Source organism: Echinops telfairi, unplaced genomic scaffold (assembly GCF_000313985.2).
Source record: "Echinops telfairi isolate 266 unplaced genomic scaffold, ASM31398v2 ScPeMD7_7420;HRSCAF=8458, whole genome shotgun sequence".
Taxonomy (NCBI): Eukaryota; Metazoa; Chordata; class Mammalia; order Afrosoricida; family Tenrecidae; genus Echinops; species Echinops telfairi.
Genome location: NW_022111320.1, coordinates 51,496,714 through 51,513,120, shown reverse-complemented (window position 1 = coordinate 51,513,120; position 16,407 = coordinate 51,496,714). Strand labels below are relative to the sequence as shown.

General features: G+C 63.2%; 3 protein-coding genes across 5 annotated transcripts in view; 1 reads left to right on the top strand and 2 right to left on the bottom strand.

Annotated features, from left to right (window-relative positions):
* IFRD2 (interferon related developmental regulator 2) overlaps positions 1-1,641 on the top strand; it is a 4,922-nt gene extending 3,281 nt beyond the window's left edge. For both annotated transcript variants that reach the window (XM_004715180.2, XM_045297375.1), the window contains exons 9-12: positions 839-976; positions 1,053-1,181; positions 1,255-1,350; positions 1,477-1,641. In XM_004715180.2, the coding sequence (XP_004715237.1) occupies positions 839-976; positions 1,053-1,181; positions 1,255-1,350; positions 1,477-1,557 (444 nt within the window). In that variant the 3' untranslated portion in view covers positions 1,558-1,641. The remainder of the gene's footprint in view (positions 1-838; positions 977-1,052; positions 1,182-1,254; positions 1,351-1,476) is intronic.
* On the bottom strand, positions 1,624-6,151 carry LSMEM2 (leucine rich single-pass membrane protein 2). Its single transcript, XM_045297376.1, has 5 exons — positions 5,122-6,151; positions 2,988-3,098; positions 2,713-2,901; positions 2,405-2,539; positions 1,624-2,276 (listed from the first exon to the last, which is right to left on the bottom strand). The coding sequence occupies exons 1-4, from the start codon at positions 5,366-5,368 to the stop codon at positions 2,406-2,408; spliced, it is 681 nt and encodes a 226-aa protein (XP_045153311.1). The 5' UTR covers positions 5,369-6,151; the 3' UTR covers positions 1,624-2,276; position 2,405.
* Positions 6,152-6,241: 90 nt separating this feature from the next.
* On the bottom strand, positions 6,242-15,648 carry SEMA3B (semaphorin 3B). Of its 2 annotated transcripts, none has more exons than XM_045297374.1 (19): positions 14,554-15,648; positions 14,053-14,445; positions 12,677-12,867; positions 11,754-11,911; positions 11,574-11,636; positions 11,051-11,170; positions 10,873-10,966; positions 10,557-10,676; positions 9,646-9,791; positions 9,448-9,559; positions 9,287-9,362; positions 9,050-9,194; positions 8,523-8,742; positions 8,200-8,291; positions 8,074-8,115; positions 7,683-7,840; positions 7,531-7,586; positions 7,313-7,452; positions 6,242-6,983 (listed from the first exon to the last, which is right to left on the bottom strand). In XM_045297374.1, the coding sequence occupies exons 3-19, from the start codon at positions 12,783-12,785 to the stop codon at positions 6,576-6,578; spliced, it is 2,259 nt and encodes a 752-aa protein (XP_045153309.1). In that variant the 5' UTR covers positions 12,786-12,867; positions 14,053-14,445; positions 14,554-15,648; the 3' UTR covers positions 6,242-6,575. The 2 variants fall into 2 exon arrangements, with proteins under 2 accessions (XP_045153309.1, XP_004715236.1); XM_004715179.2 differs by having other exon boundaries at positions 9,293-9,362.
* Positions 15,649-16,407: the final 759 nt, after the last annotated feature.

Genomic DNA, 16,407 nt, shown 5'->3' with positions numbered 1-16,407 from the left:
GCCACGGCATCTGCAGGGCCATGAGGAGGAGCCTTAGATAGCTGGTCACGCCCAACCCCTCAGGTGGCCTCAGGAAGTGGGGGCCCTCAGAGGATGAGGACGGGGGAGCATTTGGCTCCATCTCTGAGACCAACTCGGAATAATCCTTGGTCTGGAGGCAGGGTGGCCTTGGGAGCTCCACAGGCCTGAGTGTGCACAGCCAGAGGCAGGCCAGACTTACTCCAAAGCCAGCCTGCTGCATGCTCACATCTAGAGCAGCAGTCTCCAGCCTCTAGGGACCCCCCACCCCCTGGTGCATGGAGGTCGGCTGTGCTTTTGCTAGCCCTTCCCAAAGTGGGCGCTGCCAGCCTGGGGTGTGAGGACAGGGCGGCCAAAGGGAGACCTATATTTCATGGTCCTCATGACAGGATATAGTACTCAGTTTTAATTGTGGGTGGGGGCGCATTTCCCCCCCCAAAAAAAGGGGATGGCAGGTCACGCACATTTGGGAGCCTGTGCTGTGCGTTAGCCAAGAGGCCAGTTCCAGGTCCTGCAAGCCCTCCTCCGCCCAGCCCAGCCCTCCCCTTTACCCTGCCCTTGCCCACCCCAGCCAGCCTCTGTGCTGCATTCTTAACCATCTTCAGGGGGGCTGCTGGACTCAGGTGAACCCGCTGTCCATCGTCACGGCGCAGCCTGGCAGCAGCCCATCTTTGTTATCGGACTATCCCAGGGGGCACACAGACCCCTACACACACTAGGTGAGCTGATCGTGGCCCTGGGCTGGGGTGTCTGACAAGGGGGGAAGAGGGGAGCCTCTGGTGGGTGCCAGTGGGGCTCAGCCCCTCCACCCCCCCGGCAGGAGGACTTCATGTATGAGGACATGGAGGCTCTGGGCAGTGCTCTCCGAATGCTGGCCACCGACAGCAACAAGTACCGGGCCAAGGCCGACCGCCGTCGCCAGCGCTCCACGTTCCGCGCCGTGCTGCACTTCCTGGAGGTGAGCGCCCCCCACCCCCACGACCTGCGGCGTGTCCTGCGGAGGGCTCAGTAGCCAAGCCCTGTCTGCCCTGCAGGGCGGCGAGTGCGAGGAGGAGACCGTGCGGTTTGGCCTGGAGGCGCTCTACGTGGACAGCTGGGCCCGGCGCAGGGTCTACGCTGCCTTCAAGGCTGCGCTGGGCTCCGGCATGCACCACCACCTGCAGGTCGGGGCAGGCGGCGCGGGGCAGGAAGGGCCTCTTCCGGCGGGCCCCGTCTCACTGCCCTCTCGGTCCCCAGAACAACGAGCTCCTCCGTGACATCTTTGGCCTGGGCCCCGTGCTGGTTCTGGACGCCACCGCCCTCAAGGCCTGCAAGATTTCGCGCTTTGAGAAGGTCGGCGGCACCCACCCTCCCACACACACATACCTCCACGCCCCGTCCCCGCCGGGAGCTGGGGGAGCAGGCCCTGGGCCTGGTCTACCCCTTCCCACTGCTCAGTCCCCGCCTCTGCCCCTCCAGCACCTGTACAACGCCGCCGCCTTCAAAGCCCGGACCAAGGCCCGCAGCCGTGTGCGCGACAAGCGGGCTGACGTGCTGTGAGGCGCAGCCGTGGAGGAGGCCCCCTCGCGCCCTTGCTGTGTTTTTAACAGAAGACAGTGCAACCACTGGCCCCCACCAGTAACTGCCGCTTTATTTTTTTTAATGACAAAGCCAAAACAGACGCGCAGACCAGGGAGGAGGGAGGACTGGCAGCCAGGCTACATGGGACCCTGGCCAGTTGTCTCTGCCCTCAGCCCTGTCCCCTCCAGGAGGCTCAGCTTAGGCCCGCCAGATGTGTGCCTGCCCCAGGGTTGGAGGGCGGGCGTTAGGGTGTGAGAAACTGTCCCCTCCCCTTCTCGGCCGAAACCCACTGGGGTGGGGGGTGTCTCTGGACAAGCCCCACAGCGGGGGGGGGGGGGTTGCGGTTGCTGGTCTTTAAGGGTTATCCCAGTGCAACAGGACACTGTCATCTGTGGACCTAGCTTCTCTGTCTGTCTGTCCCTCCTGCTCCGCTGCCCCGGCCAGTTCTCCCTGTCACCTCTGCCCTCCAAGGCAGCCTTGCCCCAAGAAGCCTCTGGACCCCCTGGGAGGCCTGGCAGAGTCGGTGGCTGGAATGTGGGTAGCAGGCAGCTATTCCTGGCCTTCTTGAACCTGCTGCCTGGGGGTGGCAGAGGGTGCTGACAGGAGACAGGAAGAGCCAGGAGGCTGGTGCCCCTTCCTCCGACCTTGGGCCACCCAAGCCAGGATCCATGGCACCAGAAGGCTTGGCTAGACCTGCCCTGCAGAGACCAGGCGAGGGAGGCTCTTGTACCAAAAGCTCAGCCAGCAAGCAGCGAAGACATGGCCAACGGCCCTGCCCAGGCCCCTCTGCCAACCCCCTACACAGCCCCTGCCAGCCCGGCAGCACCTCAGCTGGGTGCCTGGGCCTCACTCAGGTTGAGCCTCCGAAGCTGGCTGAGACTGGCAAGCCGGAGTTTGAGTAGTGTCTCCTCTTGGGTCCTCAATGTGTGCGCCAAGACCCGCAGGGATTCACTCTGCAGGACTGCAGGGGGGAGGTGGGGGAGCCATCAGCCAGGCACCCCTCCTGTCCCGCCCAACCTTGGGGGTGCCTAGGGATTCCACCCATAGCCCCAGCCCCCACCCCCTCCTATTTCCAGGCCTCCGCCCCCCCAAGTGGTTCCTGAGCCCTCACTGGGACCAGCCTCCCCTCCGTACCACTCAGGTAGACAGCCAGGATGGCCAAGGCCAGGCACGTGAGCACCAGCACCGCCAGCAGCAGCAGGAAGGCCCCACAGCGGCCAGGCACCAGGCCGCAGCCGGCCTGGGCACACAGGGACGGCGGCAGCACCACCAGGAAGTCCTCCCAGGGCCGTACCTCCTCGACAAGATGTGGGCGCAGGGGGCCTGAGCGACAGAAGGGTAGGGTTTCAGGAAGGCACAGGTGCCTCTGCACCCCGCCCTGCAGGGGCCCCCCGCAGCCCCGCCCCTACCTCCACTGTGCAGGTCACTGATGGACTCCACGCGGTGTAGGCGGACCTGCTGCATGTGGTTGGGGGCCAGGCCCACCCTGCTCCGGGGGCTCAGCGAAGCGGCCACGGCATCTGCAGGGCCATGAGGAGGAGCCTTAGATAGCTGGTCACGCCCAACCCCTCAGGTGGCCTCAGGAAGTGGGGGCCCTCAGAGGATGAGGACGGGGGAGCATTTGGCTCCATCTCTGAGACCAACTCGGAATAATCCTTGGTCTGGAGGCAGGGTGGCCTTGGGAGCTCCACAGGCCTGAGTGTGCACAGCCAGAGGCAGGCCAGACTTACTCCAAAGCCAGCCTGCTGCATGCTCACATCTAGAGCAGCAGTCTCCAGCCTCTAGGGACCCCCCACCCCCTGGTGCATGGAGGTCGGCTGTGCTTTTGCTAGCCCTTCCCAAAGTGGGCGCTGCCAGCCTGGGGTGTGAGGACAGGGCGGCCAAAGGGAGACCTATATTTCATGGTCCTCATGACAGGATATAGTACTCAGTTTTAATTGTGGGTGGGGGCGCATTTCCCCCCCCAAAAAAAGGGGATGGCAGGTCACGCACATTTGGGAGCCTGTGCTGTGCGTTAGCCAAGAGGCCAGTTCCAGGTCCTGCAAGCCCTCCTCCGCCCAGCCCAGCCCTCCCCTTTACCCTGCCCTTGCCCACCCCAGCCAGCCTCTGTGCTGCATTCTTAACCATCTTCAGGGGGGCTGCTGGACTCAGGTGAACCCGCTGTCCATCGTCACGGCGCAGCCTGGCAGCAGCCCATCTTTGTTATCGGACTATCCCAGGACACAGAGGAGTTCAGGGCATTCCTGCAGCTGTCCGGGCAGCCTGGTGGCTTCTGATTCCCCTCAGAGATAAAGACCCCCCCAGGGAGGCCAGCAGGTTTTCCCCACAGTTGTCAGGACACATTCCCAGCAGCAGCGCAGCTAGGTCAGAGGGCAAGGATCTTTCTACAGCATCCTGCAGAATGGCATTTGCAGGCCTCCCCATGGAGATAAAATACTGTCAGACCCACCGGAGGACGTACTTGCTAGTTTGAGAGGCGAGAAAAGGCCTTTCTAGATGGTGCGTTGTGGCTTTTTGCACCTGGCTTCCTGCTCAGGGTTTATCCATTTACAGCCTCTGACCTTGGTTGTCAACCCCACACCGCCTCCTGCGGAAGTCTGTGTACTGTGATTTCTAAATGGGATTCTGGCCGTTCTTTGACTTGGTTGTTGTTTAATTTTATTCCCAGTCCCTTAAAGACCCCTAGATGCCCGGCTGGGAGCTAGGTAACAAAGTACGTCTGCACGGGGTGGGGGGCGGGGAGAGATGAGGCACCTGATGGGGGCTGAGGTGGTGGGGAGAACTCTGGACCTCCCTGATTGGCTGGAGATTGTCCCTTGAGCGAGGAGAACAGCCACAGCTCTCGGGGAGGTGGTGTCAATCCCCTGTTCTGAGTGGACGGTGTGTTACCAGGGAAAGCACACAATAAATGCTATTAGGACCCCAGCCCCAAGGGGAGGGGAGCATGCCCACCCCCCACCCCCAGGGGCGGGGCCCTTCTGCACTGGAAGAAGCTGACAATTCAGCAAGGGTGCATCAAGGGGAGTTGGCTGCCCTGGGCCATCAGCCGGGGTCCTGGCAGCTGCAGTCCCTCTCCCAGGCCATGGAGTACTTAAGTAACTGGCCACCATGGCCTTGACTAGCAGTCTGGTTAGGCCAAGAGATACTGATCTCAGCCTTGGGGGACACTGAGACCCAGGTGGGGGTCAGCCAGAGGCCTGTCTACTGTCAAGGTCCCTGGCCAGGTTCCAGCTCCAGCCCTAACTTCTTCCTTGACGGATGTGCTGCCCTAGCCAAGCAGCTACCCACACGCATCCTGAGTGCAGCCTGTTGCTGACCCATACCCACCCACCACCACCACCCCATTCCCACCCTCCACTGTCCCCAGCGGAGGAGGGTGGGACCTGACACGTGGAGAAGCTCCAGCCATGACGTGCTTCTTGAGAGGGGGCTGCACAACCTTTGTCCCTGAAGCTGGACAGGATGCTGATGATCAGCCCAACAGGTGAGGTCATGGGTCACTAGCCTGAGACCTCACCCTTCCCTCAGGGGCACCCCTCCTACCTTCCTGGACCTCCTCAGGCATGCTGGATGGTGGGCAGTCAGAACCAGTGATGGGCCGGGTAGAGAAGGGACACTGGCAGCAGTGAATCCTGTGAGAGCCAGGGGGAGGTCTAGCCACCGCCCTTTCTAAGCTTAAAATAGGTCTGAGCTCAGCCGGAGGGGCTATGTTTAGGTCGGGCAGCTCAGCCCTGGGGTAGAGTGACCCACACGGCCTGCCTGGGCTGTCTACCCAAGGGCATGCCTCCATCAAGGCAGGTGCTCAAGAGCTGTGTATGTGCGCAGGGCGCAGGGTCTCCTCGCTGGCCCACAACAATACCCCACAATGCAGGGGAAGAACGCCCCGTACATGCCAGCCCTGTAATCCCCCTTCTCCCAGCAGCTGTGCTGGGGTCCTGGGGGAGCAGGTAGCCAGAGCTGAGTGCTTCAGAGTGCCCTCCCCCAAGAGTAGCCCACGCTGTGTGGTTAGCAGAGCCGCTACCCATTTTGCAATCTTGGGTAAAAGATGGGCTTTCTCTGACAGCCTGCCAGAGATTGGCAACAACAGTGGGTATTTCTCCCCTGGCGGTGTTGGGTGAGAACAGATACACAGGGCTCAGCTGGGCAATTACTTAACTGCTCTCTGCATGCACAGGTGGGCCCCACAGGGACTGAAGAATGCAGGGGCCTGACAGTGGCCCCATGACCCCACCTGGGGGAAAGCAAGGCCATGAGCTCTACCTACTAAAAGCCCCCCAACCGGTCAGTCACTCCTTGAAGTTCCTCAGCAGTGGCAGGCTTGTTCCCCCCTCAGGGCCTTTGCACTGCCCCTGCTTCCTCTTTGCTCTGTCCCCCAGCTAGCCCTGTGGTCCACTAGCTCAGAAACCACCTCTTCAGTGAGGCCTGTTCATCTCATCACCCAATTTTGTTTTCCTCTTTTTTTTTTTTGGCCCAAAACCTTTCGCCTTGAAATTATTCAGAGTATTGTGTATATCTGTACCCCCAAAGGCCCTACAGACACTGGTCATGGAAGCTGCCCAATTTAGGCTTGGATAGGGCACTGGACCCCCGAGGCTGCTGGGTAGGTGCCCAGAGCCACACGGCAAGTCCTGGGATGAGTGGCTGCCCGCTGTGGCCATCTCGGTTTCAGCTGATAATGTGTTTATTGCATTACTTTAGTACAGTCGGCCTGCCCCAGCAGCCCCACCTGTTCACAGCTTGCAGCCCAAGGAGGGGGTCCTGCCCACAGGGTGAGCTCTCCCAGTGCTTCCGGAGCCCCACTTATCTGCTCATTCTAGCCAAGCCTGGGCCGCCCCTCTGGGGCCACATTCAAGGGTTAGCTGTTAATAAATAAGCCGGAGCAGCTGCCCTTCGGTGCCCGGGCCTGTCAGTTGGTGTCTTGGTCTAGTACCAGGGTCCTCGGTGTGCCCGCCCATCTCTACATCCCAGGTTCTGGCCTCCCGTCTCCATCTGCGCCTTCACCAGTGCGCTGCGCTGCGTGGGCCACGCTCAGCACGTGACTCCGAGGCGTGAGTCCGCCGGTTTCGGCCCTTCCTCCGGGGCGCGGGGGGCTGTGGGCCTGGCACGGGAGGCGGGCGACACATACGCAGGGAGCTCGGGCCACCACCGCCGCCGCCTGGCTCCACCAGCTGCAAGAAGTCGCGGTACCAGAGCTTGGGTCCCGGGGGCGCCGGGGGCGCCACCTCCTCTACCCGCACCAGCCGCTCAGCCTGCGCAGCGCTCAGGACGTGTAGCGCCAGGCGACGCAGAGGCTGCGTAAAGCCTTGCTCGACAGCCACGCACAGGTACACGCCGGAGTCCGCACGCCGCAGCCCGCGCAGCAGTAACCCCTGCACTGTGCGCTCTGCACGTCCCTCCGCCGGCACCTGCGGGTGGGGCTGGCATGAGGCATCGGGAAGTCCCCTGAGCAAGGGGTGAGAGACACTGGGGGATGGGGGCCAAGTGCAAAGGGGCACTCTGGGACACACACGGCGACTGGATGCACCAGGGCCAAGGACCTGCAGGTGTGGGCACCTGAACGGGGCAGAGTTCACCTGAAAGTGAGGGACTGATCAGAAACCTCAACAGGTGGGGCTTCTTCCGGATATGGCGGAGTCCCGTGGCATGGGCTAAGCGTACCTGGTGGGGTGGGGCTTCACCTCAGTGGGAAAGCTAGGCCGGACAGGAGCCTGGATGTGGGGTCAGGGAGGCTCACCTGGGTGCGGGCCTGCTCCCCTGCACGCTGGAAGGTCCAGTTCACACGCGCCTGCAGAGAGCGGGGCTGACACTCCAGGAAAGCGCTGCCGCCCTCCACGCCCAGCACCTTCTGCTCCTGGGGTGTAGCGCGCGCCGCGTCTGGGGGGCCAGGAGGTCAGATTGAGGCAGGGCACCTGTCTTCTGGGGCTGAAGGGGATGGGTGGCTGGGGCATTTACCTCCGGAGCACAGTGTGCTGGGGTCACCATTCCTTACGTCTTGCCGTCGAAACCGCCTGGGGGAGGAGCCCTGAGCCTCAGTGGACCCTTCCAACAAGTAAACGCCCCCTCAGGCTCCCCACCCGCGTCAGCGGGCCCCCAGCCTCACCCACCTCTTGGCACTCGGCTGGAAGCGCGTGCACGCAGCCCCGTCCCAGGCGCAGTAGGGGTCACGTGCCAGGCAGCATTCCGCGCAGGCGCGGCCGTGGGCGGCGCAGCGGTGCAAGGAGATCTGGGCCACCGCGCTCCGCGAGGCCACATACAGTTGGTGCTGGGAGACACAGGGGACTCCACACTAATAGGGGGCAGCCCCGCGCCCACCTCCCACCAGTCAGGACCCCTGCCTGCTCCTACTTGCGAGAGGGCAGCTTTCAGGTCTAGCCAAGACCGAACCTCGACTGGAACCCGCGGCTTCCTAACTAGCACTGGGGACGGAGGGGTGCGGGAGGGCGCTGTGGGCGTGCGCTCCGCGCATCCCCTCCCTTCAAGGCTCCCGTCACTCACCCTCTTGGAAGAGATCTGCATGCTGGTGACAGCAGCCGAATCCTGAGAGGGAGGAGCAGTGACGGGGGTCGGGGGTCGATCGTGGGATGAGATAGGGGGACAGGGCAGGTGCGGACCCAGCCTCACCTCGAACACGTGCAGTTCCTCCAAGAGCAACCCTTGGGAGCTAGGCCGGCTGCCCTTGGGGACCGAGATCACCTTGAGCACCGTGCCCGCGTCTGCAGGGAGGAGGAGAAGGGCTAATTGCCCCCGCAGCTTCCCTGGCTACCACCGCAGGAGGTCCTGGCCTTTGACACCTCCACCCTGGCCATCGGTGGCTGGCGGTGGCACCGGGCTGGGGCTGGCAAAGGGCTGGGTCCACAAGACCAGGGCCGGGACTCAGACGTGAAGGTGGGGCAGGGCAGTTGGCTCCAACACCAGGGTGGGGAGGGCTGTCCAGGGGGATTCACCGGTGCCAACGAAGAGCACATCGTAGTGGCCGTCAGCAGCTGCCACTCGGTCAGCGACAATTTGCGTGAAGGTGTACCCGGCGCCCACTTGCAGGAAGAGAGGGCGTCCGCCCACGGGCAGGACAGGATTGTACATGAGGGGATGGTTTCGGGCAAACTGGATGACGTCATCTGGGAAGTCCTTGGTGGAACTGAAGGTGCCGAAGGTCTTGCTGGGGCACTGGGTGGGGGTGGGGGTGCATAGCAGAGGTGTGAGTGTGGGAGCCTGGTAAGCAGCAACCCCACCGGTGACCTCTAGGAATCTGAGGGGGGTGTGGGCACAGAGACAGATCTATCCTGGGGGTCTGAGAAATGAGATGCCCTTTTGCCCTGGGGTGTCTAGGGGAGGAGCCCATCTGAGGATGAGAATCTTTCCCACCCACACCGAAAATGAAAAAGAGAGACCATTCACCAAGAAGAGCCCAGGCTGAAATCTCTAGGCCTGAGGCTTTGAAGTGGGTTATGGAGGGAGAGCCCAGCCCACGCACCATGCCAGGCCGAGGGTAAGGCACCCGGCCCTGGTAAGACACCCACTGGTGCATGGGCCCCTCCTTGTGTGCAAAAGGTCCCAGGAAGGCCCGGCGCACGTCGTTCATGCTGTAGGCACACACTGCAGAGCCCTGGAAGAGGCCACTGTGGGGGAAGACCAGGGAGCAGTGGGGGAGGGGAACAGCTTGGGACCCAGGGGACCCCTCCCACGGCCACCCCAGCCCTGCCCTGCCCACCCTAACCTGGATGTGGAGAAGGCAGCGTAGAGCAGTGGGCTGCGGCGGTCCCTTGAGGGCATCAGGAACACATCCTCTGTAGGGACAGAGCCTGCTGGCGGGGAGCTCCCCGGGGTGGGCCTTACCCCTTCCCTGGCTTATCCGCTGCCCTGGGTACTCACGCAGCTGGTCAAAGTGGGTGTCGCCCTCGACGCCAGGCACAGAGCACACCAGCCTCGCTTTCAGGAAGGTTGTCCACTTGTTCACCAGGCTGCGCTGGCCACCCACGTCATTCTGCAGGAAGGGGGGAGCGCGTCTGGATGAGGGCAGCGCCCGGAGGGTACACCCCCACCCCAGCGGCCCCGGGGCTCTTTCTTTACCCGGCAGATCTGGCCCACACGGGACACAGTCAGGCGTCCCAGGGCTGCGGCTGCCTCCACCGCCAACTCTTGGAAGAAGAAGTAGATTTTGTCGTCCTCTGGGTTCTCGCTCTCTGGGATCCAGAAGACCTTCACGAACTTGGGCTCTGGGTGCAGGAGGGGGCAAGGAGTCAGCTGGGTCCTAGTCCGAGCTCCCTATTAAGGTCCCAAGGGCGCTGGCTGGACCCCCTAGGGTTGTCTGGGACTGACAGCCCAGCTCCCAGGACCAGTTCAGTTGGGCCACCAAACCCAAAGGGGCAGGCTTTGAAGTGAGGCATGGAGCGGTCACCAGAGGGCAGCAGAGACCAGGACTGTCTGGCACCAGGACAGTGAACCGGGAGGCCCTGCAGGGGTCCAGTTAGAGGACTTGGAGGTGGGGGAAATCTCATTTCTCCTACACTTGTGAATCCTGACCCTGCCTCAAACCTGGGTCCCACTGCTCTTAAATTAGCGACCCCTGGTCCCTGACAGCCCCAGTCCCTTACCACTGTTCCATGGTGCACCTGTTCTCCGCATGCTCCTGTCACAAGGCCTTTGCACTAGCTTCTCTCAACCCTGCTGCTGGCTGCTCTTTTGGGCTTTGGCTAAGAGACTCACAGCTCCCTTCAACAGAGCAGCTCCCCCCCCCCCTGGGCTTTCAGTCTCTCCCCCTCTCCCCGCACCCCTCTGTCCTCTCCTTGGCCTTGGTCATTAGAATGGGTCTCATCAGACATGTCTGTTCTCCAGTCTTCGACCTCCAAGAGGGAACTAGCCAGCCCGTCTTGTCTGCCTCTGTGCCCCCAGCACCTGGCCCTGCTCACTGCCCCCTCCCTCCCCACCGGCCTGGCTTGAACTCCGAGGGCCCCTTCTTTCCTGGGCCCCCAGCCTCTCACCATTGAGCCAGCGGGAGTCGTGTGGCTCTGTGCGGAGGCTTGGCCGCCGGCCCAGGCTGCGGAAGATGGTAAAGTCCCGACCCATGAGGTCTGCAGCCACCCCTGAGTACAGTTCCTCCCCTGTGGAAGAGTGAGGACTGTTCAGCCAGGCTGAGGGCGCCAGGAGGGAGTAGGAGTGCCTGGGAAGGTCCTGGGGCACTTGGGGAGACTAGCAGCTATGGGGGATCCCCCAAGCCTTGGGCTCTCTGAGGTTCTAGTCTCTGAGGATTCCAGGAGCACTATAGGTGGGTGAGGGTGTCCCAGTCTTTGGACTCACCCACCAGCACGGAAGCTGCCCGATGCCTGGGGTCATACGGACTCTTCCCCTTGCCGTCCTCTTGGCTTCGAAGGTCCAGCCGCAGTGTGGGCTCCTGGGAGGTGGGGGTGGGGGAAGGGGGCTACTGCCAGGCCCTTCCTTCCCTCCTGCCCCCCTTCTCTGCCTAGGTCGCCCTTACCTCTAGCCGGTGGCCCACCTCCACGAACACGCAGGTGGGGTGGAAAGCCCCGGTGCCACAGGCCAGCAAGTGGGTGTGGTTGTAGATGTGCAGCAACTTCACAAAGTTCATGCACTCCGTCTGGTGGGCAGACAGGCCGGTCAGCTCCGCCCGGCCTGTGGGCGGCCCCAAGGACCCCAGCTCACCAGGGTCACCCCCTCCCTGACCACTCTTCTGCCTTGGCCCAGCCAAGGACTAGCATGGGTCAGCAGAAGCTGGTGCCCACAGTGACCAGCCCACCCTAGAGCAGGGTGGGCTCATGGGGAAGCATAAGCCTGCACAGCCCACTGCCCATGACACAGAAGCCTGGAAGGAGGGTCACATGAGCCCCCCACCCTGACTCACCACCTCAAGACCTCAGCCACCCCGACCTCCCTCCACCCTCCCCATCATCAGAACAGGCGGGCCTCTGTTTTGCACTGCCCGTCTGTGGGTGAGGGGCCGGCCCTCCTTCCTCCCACTCTGGCTGTTGGTCAGTACTCACACCAATGTCCTTCCCTGCCCAGTTGCACTCCTCTCGCCATTCCACGGGGGCTGTCCAGGCCAGCTGGGGTGGGGTAACACAACAGCAGCTCAGGATCTTCCCCTTGGGTGCCCCCCACCACCACCCCCGTCTCTCCAGGCTGCCTCTCCAGACAGCACTGGGGCTGGGGGGCCCTGCCACCTTTCTGGTCCGCTTGCTAATGTTGTCCAGGCTGAGGGAGGCCACGTGGTTCTCGGCACCCACAAACAGGCGTCCACGCTCCTCGTCGACCAACAGGGCATCGTAGCAGCAGGCCCGCTCCAGGCGGAAGGTCCGGAGCCCGTGCCGGGCCTGGAGCTCTGTGCGTGTGGTGGTGGTGGTGGTGGGGGTTGGTTAGGAACATCTGAAGACCTGGCAGCCCCTGGGTAGCTGGCTCTCTCCCAGTCCAGGGCTGGACGAGAGACGTGCCCCACATATAGGTGCGCTCACATTCGGTTGAGTTCACCCATGTGAGAATAGGCCCACCCAGGTGCATGCGTGTAGCTGCTGGGGTGGGCGGTGCAGCCCCCAGGAAGGGGAAGCAAGTGGAGCTTGGACGTGCTCAGACAAGCAGCGTCTACGGGCGGGCGCACTGGGAGGCCAGGCCTGCGGACACCAGGGTTCCAGGGGGAGGCCGGGCGTGTGGGGACAGTCAGAACCCCAACCCCAAAGTCAAACTGAGCGTCCCCTCCCTGCCACCCCACCCTGGAGCGGGAGCTCAGCAGAACATCTGTCTGGCAGACAGCCACCACTCCGAGTCACCAATCCCCTGTGTGGGGCACTGAGCAGGGGGCTCTGGGGGCCCCACACCTCGACTTCATTGACAGCCCGGAGCGTGGTCTGGTAGGGGAGGGATGGAGCCAAGGCACAGTCTGTTGCCATGGGGACAGGAAGGAGTCTCTCCGGAAGGCAGGGGGAGAGTATGGGCAGAGAGACCAGGGTAGGGTTAACTAGGGGTGGCCTGAGTTTCTTCACACCAGCCCAGACAGGTGACCAGCTCACCAAGTGGGCCATCAATAGCAAGTACCGGACCCCCCTTCCCCGCCAACCTGAGCCCAGCCCTCCCGCCGGCCAGGTGCACCTACCTTGGAAGGAGAGCCGCAGGCGCGGGGGGCTCGGAGCAGCGTCCCCCAGTGCTGAGGCCCAGAGCAGGGCCAAGCCCGGGATGATGGCGGCGGCGGTGGCCCGCCCCATGCCGCGGCGGCTCAAGGCGCCCGCCCGGGTCGGGCTAGAGAGGTGGACGAGCCCTGAGCCGCCCTGGGTTCTGCTCCAGGATCTGGAGGAGAGGGAGTCAGCAGCTAGGGCGCAGGCGGGCGGGCGGGGCCAGCATGCGGCCCCACGAGGAGGGGGGGAGTCCCCAGGGATCAGATTACAGCCCCTAGGGGCACAGGGCTGGGGGGTCGCATTCCACTTCCGAGGTGGGGCCGCCCCCTTGGAGGGGGCACCCGGCCTGGCCACAATCACAGACACACCCACACGGGCACACCCTCTGGGTCAGAGGTCACCCTCACATGGACAGGCGCCCGCCCCACCACGTCACCCTCTGAAAGCCACCCTTTCCCGTACACACACACCCACAAATATTAATTCACCCAGGCGCTGCATGCCCACTTTGGTTGCAGCCAGGGCCAGGAGTGGGGGCCCTGTGAGGAGGGCGGCTAGAGGAGGACACCCCCTCCCTGTGAGGGAGGGGGCAGGATGCCAGCGAGCAGAGCACTCAGATGGGCCAGTCCCTGAATCCCTGCAGCCTTGTAGGAGGGGCAGCGACAGAGGAGGGTCAGGCCTCAGCCTGGGGAGGGGGCTAAAGAAACAACACATTGGAGTCGGGGCCAGGGTGTGGCTGCCTGCGGCTTGAGTGGGTTTCTAATGGCTCTGTGCGTACCTGTATGCCATGTGCAAGTGCTGTGGGTACACATGGGTGTGTGTGTACACATGTGGCATGGGCATGTGCAAGCAATATGGATCTGTCTGTGTGGCACATGTGTGCGCCTCTCTGTGCCCTGCAGGTGTGCGTGCGCGGGTACGCATAGCTCTCGGTGGGCAGGTGGCAAGCGAACACAACCCCAACTGCCTCCCCCGTCCACCTTGGGACACCGGTTTCCCAGTGGGAGACCCGCAACCTGGGCAGAAGCTCCCCGAGCCCAGTCCCCCAGTCTCACCCTTGACCTCTTCCCTCCAGTGTCCAGAGAGCGTGGCAGGGCCCGAGCACACCATGGAGAGATTCCGTGGGGTCAGTCCTTGGAAGCCAGAGGCCCCGCTTGGGGAGGCGTGCCAAGGGCCGGAGGGGTGGACTGCCCTTCCCTCCCTCCCTCGCCTCACAGAGCCTCCCACCTCCCAAGCTGCCCCCCCCCAGTCCTCCCCTCCTTCCTGAACTTTTCGTAGGGTTTCACCATCTCCCAGCCCTGCCATCTGCCACCCCCTCTGAGTCGCAACCCTTCCCTGAACCGCTAAGACCCCTCACCAGTCTCCTGCCCTCTGCTGACAACTGGCCTTCTCCAGGCCGGCGAGAGAAGCAGGGCACAGTAGCCACCTCCACTGGAGAAGCACCGGCTTCTTCCCGTCCCCGCCCATGCCAGCCCCTTCTGGCTGGAGGAAGGGGTGAAGCCCAGGGGCCGGGGTGCCCTCCGGCTCCTTTAAGGCACAACCCCCGCCCCCATCAGGCCAGCTGCCACTGCTCCACACACCATAAAGTTTACAGGAGGATCAGGTGACCAACCGGGCAGCAGCTGGACTGGCTGGAGAGAGCAGTGTGGAGCAGAGCGAGTGTGGACTCCAGGAGAGACAGGCTGGGATGACTCCTCCCTGTCAGGTCTCAGGGAGGAAGGGTCCCTGGGCAGGCGGGCGGGTGCAAGTCCTGGAAGAGAGGGGACCAGTTAAGGCAAAGGGGGCGTGCGCAACAGCCCCCACCCCCACCCCAGGTGGCTCAGCAAGAGGGCACAGCCCAGCTAGGGCGGCCTCAGACCTGTCTTTCCGAGTGCATACAGCTGGGAGATGGGCAGGGAGGGTACTGGGTGCCACTGCCGCTTCAGCTCCCATGAACCGGCTGATGTGGGCTTGGGGGGCAGTTTTCATCTGAAGGGCTGGACCTGGCTCCACTACTCCTCGGGGCTTCAGCCCCTCGGCTAGCAGTGGTGGCACTGATAGCCACAGGGGTCAGGGACTTGGAGGAGGGTGGAGATGAGAGAAGGGAGGGCCAGACAGGGGCCCGTGCAAGAGGCCTGACCAAACCTGCTGCAGGGTGTGAATCCACCCAGAGACCACCACCCTCCATCCAGGGTTGAAGGTGGGAGAAACTGCCCAGCGAGACCCGAGGGATTTCGTAGACAGGATGTCTGTGGTCCTGGGTTGGGAAGGGATGGACCAATGGGGATCTGCTCCTGAAGCTGTTTGCACGGTGAGGGGACGTTTGGAGGGGTTGGACGCTGACAGGGCAGGCTCTCGGATCCCCCTTCCCACCATAGTCTCAAAAGGCATGCTCCTGCCCCCTCTCGGAGCTGATCCAGACCTCCTCGGGGGTCAGCAGGGTACTCCAGGAGAGCACAGTTCTACTGTCAGCCCTTGTCCATACTCCTGTTGTCCGGCCAGGCAGACTCCAGTCCAAGATGCCTCGGGCAGAAGAGTGTGGGCCCACCCAGGTCAGGGCCATGCCCAACCACCCCACCTTGGGGCTTCAACAAGACCTGGTGTTCCTTGGCTGGCCTGCTGGCCTGGCCCTGGGAAGCGGGCAAGGGGCCAGCAGCAGGACCTTGAGGAGAGGGAGTGAAGGGATCCTCCCCTGCCAGAGTCCGGGGCTTGGGGGATGTAGCCTGTGCTGCTTTGGGGCTCACTGTCTCTTGGGCCTGGACAGCCTTCCCTTGCCCGGTGCATGCAAGCAAACAATATTCTTTGGCTGTTTACCACTTTCCACCCAAGCAGCAAAGTGCAGCAAGTGCCTTTGCCTCTGGGGGGGCTTCCCCCAACCACTGTGCCTGATGCTTGGCCCTACTGCCTCAAGTTGTACCGATCCAGGGGTCCAGCCTCTGTCCCACTGCCACCACTGCCGCCACCACCCCGGCTCTGCGTCCATACTGGGAAATGGGGCCAGGACACTGCCCTGCACCCCCACCCCCCACCCCTGATCTTTCCAACATCCTAGCACTCAAACCGGAGTCAAAGGGACCAGGTCTCCCCTGCACATGCCCGCCCTCCTCCAGAGGTGTCCCCTCCCATGAGCAGGAAAGGGGGTCCTTCGTGGTGGGTGGGAGCTCAGGCTGCCCCTCACCCCACCAGGTTTTCTTTCTGCTCCCCAGCCCCAGGTCCAGCCCCGATACCCGATTGCACTGCATGATACCCGATTGCACTGCATGCCGCCCAAGCCTCCGGTCGAGGCCTTCTGGAGGCAGGGTGCCAGGAGCAGGGGCCCTGGCTGTGGGTCATCTGGGACTACAAAAGTTCCTGAGAATTCTGGACAGCAGCCTGGGCCTGCGTCCCAACAGAACAGAACCCAAGAGGAAGCTGGGGGTCCCCGCTCCTGCCTGCCGGCACCCTTTCCCCCCAGGGCCCAGCCTGCCAAGCCCTTGGCTTCTCCTTCAGGAAAGACCTAACTGCCAGGCCAAGCCCCAGCCAGTTTCTGGACCCTCGGCAGACTGCTGGCCTGCCCCTGCCTGCAGCCTGGGCTCTGCTGGAACAGTTGGTGCCCAGCACCCATGGGAGCCTGGCCTGGACCTGGCCTTTGGCTTCGAGCACACACCTGCTTTAACCATTAGTTCTGGAGCCTCCAAGATCACATTCCTCCGTCTGGCCACGTGGGCACCAGGACATGCTGCCCCGAGGAGCC